General features: G+C 41.3%; 1 protein-coding gene across 1 annotated transcript; it reads right to left on the bottom strand.

The window, feature by feature from the left end:
* Nucleotides 1-293: 293 nt before the first annotated feature.
* Nucleotides 294-9,860, bottom strand: LOC128830522 (stromelysin-1-like). Its single transcript, XM_054016374.1, has 10 exons — nucleotides 9,747-9,860; nucleotides 9,343-9,587; nucleotides 8,906-9,054; nucleotides 8,687-8,812; nucleotides 6,209-6,370; nucleotides 5,219-5,363; nucleotides 3,992-4,125; nucleotides 3,220-3,379; nucleotides 720-823; nucleotides 294-528 (listed from the first exon to the last, which is right to left on the bottom strand). The coding sequence occupies exons 1-10, from the start codon at nucleotides 9,852-9,854 to the stop codon at nucleotides 425-427; spliced, it is 1,437 nt and encodes a 478-aa protein (XP_053872349.1). The 5' UTR covers nucleotides 9,855-9,860; the 3' UTR covers nucleotides 294-424.
* Between the last annotated feature and the right edge of the window lie 612 nt (nucleotides 9,861-10,472).

The raw sequence follows: 10,472 nt of genomic DNA, 5'->3' as shown, positions 1-10,472 counted from the left end.
CCTTTACAGCTAGTGCAGTCTCTTAAAGTCATCATATTGTCTGAAAGGCTGAGCTGGGAGTTCGGCCTGCAGGGCAATTAAATTAAATTCACTGGCCCCTTCTCTAGTGCTGCTGACCAGAAAGAACAGGAGTCTGGACCAAAAGAACCCAAGACTGTTATATACACAAACATAAAATAGCTTTATTACTAAGTGACAGATTAATAAATAGCCTAAATACAATACTAAGATAAGTTAAAACTATATATTACATTTAACATTTCTCTGTTATTTAAAATAATATTTATCAGGGATCACAGCTCTTATGTGACTCAGACATAAAGTAAAAGATAAATAACACTGATTAGAAACAAAACATTGATGAAAAGCCATCTCTAGTGCATACAAAATTGGGTTCTGTTTCTTTTGCCTTGTGTGTCTGCTCTTATTTGCAGTCAAACCAACTATTTCTCTGCATTTCACGAATAACTTTCTTGGACTTGGTGTCTATCTCATACTGCTTTGAGCCATGGAAAAAATAGAAATTTCCTAGAAATAAAAATAAAATGAATAATTACTTTGTACAAATGTATATTCATTCTCTTTCCACAAACAATGCTGCAAATTAAAATGTGTACACATAAAGAAACACCCTTACTAATGTCTGTAATGATTCTTGAACCTATGGAAATGCACATTTTCCAGTATATTCAACTATCAAAGTATTTTGTTCTATTTACCTTTTTCTTGAAAAGCAGCATCTACCTTATTGCCAATTCTTGGAAAGTCAACCGATATGCGTCTTGGATAACCCTTTTCCATGGATTCGGTGACTTCATCATAACTGAATGAAGAAATGAAATGAAAATAATATATAAGCATGTGATATTTAATATTGACTCCAACTGAGCTTTACAACAAGTAAGTCCTGCCCTTAGCTAAAACTCACTAACCATGAGCTAAACTCATTGAATTGTATAAATCCTTACTATATGAAATCTTTCCCCTTTACTAATCTACGCACAGTTGTCCGTAGCTATTCTGACTAAATAGTTTGTTTTTCTTACTTGATAGCTGTAGGAGGAGCGGTGTGGGGCCCAAGTGTTTAACCTTGATATCTGGGCCCTCATCCTGCAAAGACATTTCTGTACCTGACTTGCTTTGTGCTTATGAGTTGTCAATGGGACTAGTCACCTGAGTGAAGCTAAGCATATGCATAAGACTTTGCAGGATGGGGCCCTGGTGAGCACTTAGTTATGTGATAGTCTCACCCAAGAAGAAACAGGGGTGTGTTTTTTTGTGAGGGGGAGTGGTTACAAAACCTGTCCACTTGTAGAAATATTTTCTTAATTTAATTTTAGAAAATGATTGAGTAAAGTTCCCCACTGCACTGGACAGCAGCAGTGCTGTAAAGGCCAGCCTTGCCCCAGCCCTGATCGGGTAGGGGTTGAAATAAGAGGAGGATCTCGTCTTTCCACCTTCACACAGCTATTGGTGGCTATACAGCTGATAGGAAATCCCACCTGCTACTGTAACACCAACAGGCCCCAGTCATCGGAATCAAACCTGGGACTTCTGGAGCTAAATGCATGAGCCTCTACTACATGAGCTAAAAGCCATATGGCCATTAGCTAAGGCCACAGAGCAAACTCATTAATCTCTCTCTAAGTGGTCTCGGTGCCACTTGATGTGACAGAACACCACACCCAGGAGGTATGTGGGTTACACTACCAGCTCTCCTACCACTGGAGGAGGGGCATATCACTTGGGGGAGACAGCTCATGGTAGGCATGAGCTGCAGGGACACCGCAGGCACAAATAGAGAACTAAGTCAGGGCCGGGAGATGGGCACAGGGAGCTGCCAAAACATTGGGTCCCTACAGGCCTGCATCACACACAAGAATCAGCCAATGCTGAAAAGGAGGGGGGTACCTTCAACTTGGACTAAGGACAAAATCTGGAAGGGCAGTTGAGATTTTTACTGATGGATTTATGATGCACTCCTATTAACTGTTCTTTGCAATGACACCGGGGCTCAGGCTGTGCTAATAAAGGTGCTGGGATGGAACTCTGCAGTAGAGCTTTGGTCACAAGAACGAGAAAACAAAAATGAGTAGACACAAAAGTGAAAGTGACGTGTCTATTCCCATTGACCCAAGTGAGAGAAAGGCAAGAAAAACAGATTTAAATGGCTGTGCTAAGCTCTGTACAAACCTGTAACACAAAGCCAGTCCCTGTCCAAATTACACTATTATACTATAATGAACTGGCCACTGTGTTGGTGTACCCTACCTTCTGCTGGGTAGAATTGGATATGTTCACCTATGTTATAGGAACATACTACAGTAAAAGCTGTGTTATTTGGCCTTGTACCAGCCGGAAAGATCTATAAACTGACATTTCTAATCTTCACCGGAAGTCCAGTTTATAGTCCAGTTGGCAAGGGCCAGCAGGCTCCATACCTGGCTCCGCGTGGTTCCCTTGAAGCAGAGACATATCCCTGCTTCTCCTAGGTGGAGGAACAGCCACGAGGGGTTCAGCGTGCGGGAGAGGGGAGGGACATGGGCTCTGGGAGGGAGTGTGGGTTCAGGAGGGGGATCCGGGCAGGGGGTTGGGACATGGGAGGGGGTTCAGGGTGATGGATCCTGGATGCGCTCACCTTGGGGGGCTTGCTGCAAGCAGCGACCTGGTCCTATTGTTCCTAGGTAGAGGCACGGCTAGGTGGCTCTGTGTGCTGCCTCCTCCCGCATGTGCCACCCCTGCAGCTCCCATTGGCCATGGTTCCTGGCCAATGGGAGCTGCGGAGCCAGTGCTCGGGGTAGGGTGGGGGCAGAGCATGGAGCTGCCTAGCTGTGCCTCCCCCCAGGAACAGCAGGGACAGGTTACTGCTTGTAGGGAGCTGTCCATACCCCCTCCCGCACCCAAACTCCTTCCCTCTTAGTTAAACGGAATTTTTCACTTACCGGCACCCCCCGTTCTCCCGCCATGCCCGATAAAAAAGCTTTTACTGTACTAGCAGCGAATGGAAAATGTTCTTTAACTCGAGTGTTTTAAGGAAAAGGAAGATCTGAGTTCTATCTTTGTTGTCATTGAAATTCTGCTTAAAAATGGGGTGTGCAATATACCAGTCATGAAATCCTACTCAAGGGAGCCACAGATTTGTCATAATTTCAAATGTAAAGGCTTAATAAGGCTTTAAGTAAACTGCATGGATTATTTGCTGGGAGAATTTAATCTTACCTCCAATACTTGTTACCTACAAAGAAGTACGTTTTTTTTGTATTCTCATCATAAACAGCAGCATCAATTGTCTTAATGTATCTTGGAAAGCCCAGGGTGTGGATGTTCCTAGGAAAACCTGGATGCACAGAGTATCCACTGAGAACCCAGTATTGGTTGCCTGTCAAGAAAAACAAGATAGAAAAGCTTGATAGGTACTTCTGATGAGCTTAAGCAGTATTTAATTACAGTCGTGGAGCTTCCCCAAGGAAACTTTTCTGTTCCCTGAGGGGTGTATTCCATTGATAGCATTGAATTTGAAGACAGTCCTTTCTTGTAAGGCAGCTGGAATGTTTAAGGTTTCGGGACACTTGGATTTTTTGCTTTATAAATTCATTAGAGTAGTTAAAAAAAACATTTCCCCCCCATGGGAGCTGGGATTGTTCAGCACCTCTGGAAATCAGGCCACTTAGTTAGGTGCCTAAATATGAATTTAGCTGACTAAATGTAAACACTCCATTTTAAACACTTTAGCTCAGATATATAACTGATCCTCTCACCTGCCTTAAGCACATCATTTAACTTCACTCTCAGTTTTCCTCTCAGTTATGAAATAGGCACAATATCTTATTTCACAGGACTGTTGTGAGGTTTAATTAGTTAATGACTGTGAAACTGCACTTTGAAGTGAAAAGTTATGTAAGTGCTAGGTGGTGGTGGTTATTATTAATAATAATAATTGCTTCTTCATTTCCACATGTAAGAAGAATGTCTAGGAATTCAATAGAAATACCTTTAAAAAGAAACACTTGATCCTTTTTGTCAATTTCATAAGCAGCTTCAAAGCCAGAAGGTAGCGTTGGCCAGAAGGAAGAAATTAAATCATGCTCAATACCTGGGAAATAAGGACTCTTGCGCCAGATGTACCTGATTGAAAAGACAAGTTGCTTGTTTATATAATCATATTTTATCATTAATTTACGAGATCGTCAACAGGAAAATTTAATAAAAATTCCTACTACATGAGCTGTATATTTGTTCCTTAGTTGCAGGTGGTGGGACATGCTCCCAACCCACAGATCATGTCCCCTTGGAGATGCAAGGCCCATTTCCTAGTGCCCTCTTCAGCGCTACAGAGAAATCCTGTCCTATTTCTTTGCACTTTGGTTCTTCCACCCTGCCCTTTTACCTCACCCTTTCCCTCCCATTCCTTTGGTCCCCAGTAAGGCACAGGGAAGAGCTGAAACCTATCTGTAACACTGTGTCAGGAGGAATCCTTTTGCCCACCATGTAAATGCAGCCATCTCTTCGGTGCAATGTATCAGCTCTTTGACAATGCACAGCAACACTAAACTGCACTTTTTAGGAGGGACATTTAAGAATGATTTCTTCCATTGAATCTTCACGAAGTATTTATGCAGGCAGAATGTCATTCCCTGAGTTGGTATTTGGCCAAAACCCTGGGGATGCCACTTTTATTCCATCTTGCAAGAAGTGCATTGGGATCTTTAAATGACCCGTTAAAGGGTTAAGTATCAGATCTCATTGAAAAGATGGCGCCTCTAACAGCAGGGTGTCGCCAAGCACTGCAGCTGGAGCCTTGATTCAATGCTGTCTGGAGGCTAAGAATGCCACCTACTGAATCACCAACAACACTTTCGATAGCCCCATAGTTTTCCCTTTAGATCTGCCATCCGCAGCCTGACACCAGTCTGTCAAGTACAATGCTTCATGTGATATGGCTGCAGGCCAAAGTACAATGCTCTGATTGCACAATTGCAATGGAAATGTAACAGACCATGCACAGGATGACTAAGGATGATTTAAAATATTAATATTTACTCACCTGTCAGAAAGCCCAGTTACTTTGCCCAGGTTACAAGGGCAAGTAGAAATTTGTGAGGTTGTGTTGACTATACATTTGGAAGGAAATCCCCCCTCTTGAACTAATTGTCAAAGCATTGGCATTACAAGTGTAGACTAAGCAAAACTTGATGTTGACAAAACAGAAATAATTTACCTGTCTTTAAAGAATATTATTTCCCCACGGAGGGTGGTGATGGCATCAAAAGTCACGTGAGGGTCACAGATGCCTGTGGTTGATGTTTCTGTTGGGGTTTCTGTGGGTGGTGTGGAAGCTGGTGGCTCAGTAGAGGCTGGGGGTCCTTAGGGAAGAGGTAAAAGCAGAATTGGAAAGTCAATTAGTATTGCTATTACAGCACTTGGAGAACAGCAATATTGGGCCAAATTCTCCGTTGGTTTGAAACAGTGTTTTCCCATTCTTTCTAGGTAATTATATGGCCACCACTGCCATATTATCTGAATGCTTGACAATCTTTAATGTATTTACCCTCACAATACCCCTGTGGGGTAGGACAATGCTATTATCCCCATTTTATGGATGAGGGAACTGAGAGGATTAGTGACACAGAAGCTCTAGGGCAGAGCAAGGAATTGAACTTGGGTTTCTGGATTCCTAGCCTAGTGCCTTCACCACTGCCTCTCTGAACTCCTCCTTGATATTAATGGAGCTGTGCCAATTCAGGTCTGCTTAGGAGCTGGCACAAGACTGTCACAAAGTTTCATACAGAAACATATTTAAACCTTTCGGATTAGTGAAGCCCAGGAAGCACTCACCTCTGCAGGGGAGGCAGGGGGTGACTAATATGCACGAAGGGGTCGCACTATGTGCTCCTCCTCATAGTTAGCCAGCTGAGCTGGCTCATGCAGATGGAGTTAGAGTGAGCCATGGCCTTACCTGCTTCTCATCCCTTTGGCTATGATTAGCACCCAAGAGGACACAAGAGGGAACACAGTCCCTGTGTAAAGGCACGAGCAAGGACTGCAATTACAGCCAGCCCCTGTACACTGCTCTAAGGACGGAGGCGCCTTACCCCCTTCACACCCCACACAGGTAGGCCACAGTATGGCTCTTGGTTACACATTCTCATCAGATTGTTTGTAACCTGTATGAGAGAGACTTTAAAAAAAGGTGATGCTTCCTCCTTACCATATAGGGTTTGAATGCCATCAACATCGTCCTGAGGGAGCCTGTAGTTTCTGGTCTCTGTCTGCAGATAGGCTGGATACATCAAGGAGCCAAGGACATTTGAATGACCAAGACCCAATGAGTGGCCAAACTCATGAGCAGCAACAAGGAACAAGTTGAATCCTAAAAATATAAAAAGCGTAGAATGCATGTAGATTAAATATATGTCCCCATAAAACAATAGGAAAGGACGGGTGAGGTCCCAGAGGAGCGGAGAAGGGGGAACATAGTAGCCATCTTTAAAAAAGGGAAACAAAGGAAATGTCTACACTGCATTGTAAACCTGGCTTTGTGTGACCTGGGATTCTGAACACAATGTTTCCAAGCCCATGCTTAAGCATCCATACTGCATTGTAAATCTGGGTTCACAATTGCTGGACTCAGGCCTCACAGCTGTATTAGCACATCCATATGGCACTACACACACCTTCTGACTCTGGTCTGCAGCTTGAGCTGTGTCCACCCTGCAAAATGACAGGGCTTGGATCCAGATCACAGTGGGACTCAGGCTCTGAACCACCACCACCCCATCCCCAACACCCCTCCAACCACCTCCCCCACACACACAGCACCAGGTCCTTAGTGCTTGCTGATCTATGTCAGATGATTTGTATGTGGACAGAAGGGGGGCTTTGGCGCAAACCTGAATAAGAGCCCCGGCTTAGTGTGCAGCATTGACGTACGCAAAGAGGACCCAGGGAATTATAGACCAGTCAATCTAACTTTGAGTCATGGAAAGATACTGAAAAAATTCTTAAACAAACACTTTGTAAGCACCTAGAGAATAAGAAGGTTATAGGGTATAGCCAACATGGATTTGTGAAGAACAAATCATGCCAAACCAATCTCATTTCTTTCTTTGACAGAATTACTGGCCTAAGTATAGGAGGGAAACAGTAGACGTGATATATCTTGATTTCAGAAAGACGTTTGATATAGTCCCACATGTCATTCACATCAACAAACTGGGGAAATCTGGTCTAGATTAAATTACAATAAGGTGGGTGCACAACTGGTTGAAAAACCATAATCAAAAGTAGTTACAAATGGTTCACTGTCAAACTGGGAGGATGCATCTAGTGGGTTTGTCCTGAGTCTGGTACAATTCAATATTTTCATTAATTATTTGGATAATAGAGCGGAGAGTGTGCTTTTAAAATTTCTGGAGGAAAGATTAGAATTCAAAATTACCTTTATAAATTGAAGAACTGGTTTAAAATCATCAAGATGAAATTCAATAAAGACAAGTGCAAATTACTACACTTAGGAAGGAAAAATCAAATGAACAACTGCAAAATGGAGAATAACTGGCTAGGCAGTAGTACTGCAGAAAAGGTTCTGGGGTTATAGTGGATCACAAACGGAACATCAGCCAGCAATGTGATGTAGTGGTAAAAAAGATGAATATGTTTCTGGGATATATTAACAAGAGTGTCATATGTAAGACACAAGAGGGAATTGTGCTTCTTGTGAGGCATCAGCTGGAATACTGTGTCCAGTTTTGGGTGCCACACTTTAAGAAAGATGTAGACAAATCTGAAAGCATCCAGAGCAGAGAAACCAAAACGGTAATAGGTTTATAAAACATGATCTATGAGGAAGGGTTAAAAAAAGCTGGGCATGTTTAGTCTTGAAAAAAGACTGTGTAAAGAATTAGTTTTTGATTATGTAGAGGTTATTACATTTTTATTATTACAAATATGAGACCAGCCAACATTAAAGCATCTGTTCATACTGCAGAAATATCCCTCCTTACGTATAACCAAGGTTTTGTTAATATTGATGAATTCAGAGGCTAGGAGCGGATATTCTGATTGTCTCGACTGACTTTCTGAATAACACAGGCCATTGAATTTCACTCCATAATTCCTGCATTGAGCCCCATAGCTTGTGATTCCATAATATAACCCACGATAAAGCACACTAGCCAGAAGCACCCAACATGAACCACAAATACACTCATCCACTGAACACACATTGTTTTCCCTGCACAAGGTTATTAAAAGTTATCATCACTTTATTACTTTATTTTGCTTTAAAAGTGGTGAGTTCAGTATTTTACAACTGCTAAGAGCCTCACCCTGAGGGCACAATTCTATGCCGTACACTAGTAATGCCCATTGTCTAACTCAGTCAAACCAGTCCACATCCATGGTAATTCCAGTCACTCCACGGGAGCCACAGTTGTAGTCATTGCATTGACTTCAGTGGAATTACTATGGATTGTCATGGGTGTCACTGAGCTCAGAATCTGAACCACTGATTTCAAGGCGAATTCTGCTGAGAAGTACAGCAGGTTCAGACCCTTTATAAGTAGTTATTACTAAGCTGCGTTACTTTTGTGTCCCCATCTCTTTCCAGTGTAAAAATGAGCTAATAGCTCTTAAAATCAAATACTGCACAGCAGAGAATGCTAATGAAATAGTAAGGAATACCTACCTTTCAAATCTTTTGTCCAGTATTCATCCTCATCAAAGTGGGCATCTCCACCAATACCTTTGCCCGGTGCAAAGGCATGAGCAAGAGTTCCACCCGGTCCATCAAAGGAAAAGAAGTCACCATGAACTAGAAAAGGATACATAAGAGTATGATTCTTCTTAATCAGGACTGTAAGTAAAGGAGTCAATACTTATTCTTGACACATGGGTATTCTCTTACATCCAGCCACAAAGGAGATCATTATATCTGCGTTGCCTTCATAAACTCTGGTGAATTTCAGTGGGGTCACGCTGCTCCAGACATTCCAAGCCTTCTCAATCGCTTCATCTACATCAGCTGGTTCCATGTCTGGTGTATAGTTCAAAATCCTTTAAATGCATAATAAGGAAATAAATGTAGGCAATTAAAAATGCAACTAACAGGACATGTACTTAAAGTTAAACATTTTGCTTCCTTGTTGTCTGTATATTACTATTTGTATGTCTTGTCTTTTTAGACAATATGCTCCTTGATTAGTGCCTACAACAATAGGGCTTTGATCCTGATTCAGGCTCCTAGGTGCTACCATAATGATAAGAATAAATAATAATAAACATATAAAACTAATTCTTTCTGTAATTCCCAGAGGCACTCAAGGAAACACATTGAAATATTACCTATATTTCAGATCTGTTTTTGTCCATCTAGGAGACAGTGGAAAGGTGCTGAACTGACCGACATCGGGTATTCCACACCTGGGCTGCTTCATCACCTTCAGAGTATTGGAATCCAGTTCCCCAGTCACTTTCAGCCCAAAGAATTTCTGCATTTCTTGGATTTTGTCAGTTATGGGTTTGCTGTTCTTCATTTTAAAGATAGGTTCTGCCTCTGTTTTAAGTTTATAGTACTTTTCCAGATATTTCTGACGGGAAAAAAATACCCACATTTTATGACATTCATGTTTCTTTTAAAATGTATAGACTAATCTTAATAGTTATATAGTTATTGCTGTGATCTTAATATGATAAAAGACTAATTCTTCCTATCAGCTTTATGCATATATACTGTCTACAGTTATTACCTCAGCAAATTGCATGTCTTCTTCATTTTTCTTCTCTGTTTCTGGAACTAGTGGTAAAGCATAAGAAAATGCTACACAAAGTAAGATCTGGAATGAAAGATTCTTCATTTTCAAGATCACTTCTTTTTCCTGTCACTAGTTTAACAAAATCTCTCAGTCTCTAACTTTTCTATGCATGTCTCTTCAGTGTCCTGGTATATATATCACTTGGCTGCTCTGTAAAGTCAACAGTGGCATGACTCACAGTTTATAACATCCTCTGATTTTCCACAAAACATACACAATGCTACTTTTAGGAGAAGTATGACACACTACAGGTGACCTCGTCTGAAACCCCCTGATTTTGCAATGCTGTCAGAGGATGTCCAGGATACTTTCTTGTTCCTTTCCTTCCCATTTTTCCCCCTTTCCTTCGTAAATTAGGCAAACATTTTCAGACTTGAGTTCAGCACCAAAAGTTATATCTAGGTTTCTGCATAAAAGTAGTCTGATTTTTCAGAGGTGCTAAAGGGCTGCAGTGTGAGAAACAATATTATGTTAGCAAATGTTAGTTTTCTTAATCTAGTAAGTTGTTCCAATTTGTTGTCAGTTGTTGTCTTGTTTTATAAGCTAAAATTGTAATATGAAATTATTTTGCTTTAAAATAATTTTGCTTTGTTACAAGTCTAGTCTGCTTGTTAAAAGATTGTTTAACTGTTCCCTTTGCTGTTCCCTTTAATTGCTTGT

Source organism: Malaclemys terrapin, chromosome 1 (assembly GCF_027887155.1).
Source record: "Malaclemys terrapin pileata isolate rMalTer1 chromosome 1, rMalTer1.hap1, whole genome shotgun sequence".
NCBI classification, from domain to species: domain Eukaryota; kingdom Metazoa; phylum Chordata; order Testudines; family Emydidae; genus Malaclemys; species Malaclemys terrapin.
This window is presented reverse-complemented; position numbering and strand designations above follow the sequence as displayed.

Excerpts from the sequence above, each read along its gene's own strand:
- LOC128830522 (XM_054016374.1), bottom strand. The coding sequence starts at position 9,854 with ATGAAGAATCTTTCATTCCAGATCTTACTTTGTGTAGCATTTTCTTAT. Across the intron at positions 5,364-6,208 it reads TGGCATTCAAACCCTATATG|GACCCCCAGCCTCTACTGAG; the intron begins GTAAGGAGGAAG and ends CTCTTCCCTAAG. Across the intron at positions 824-3,219 it reads GTAGGTAACAAGTATTGGAG|TTATGATGAAGTCACCGAAT; the intron begins GTAAGATTAAAT and ends TTCTTCATTCAG.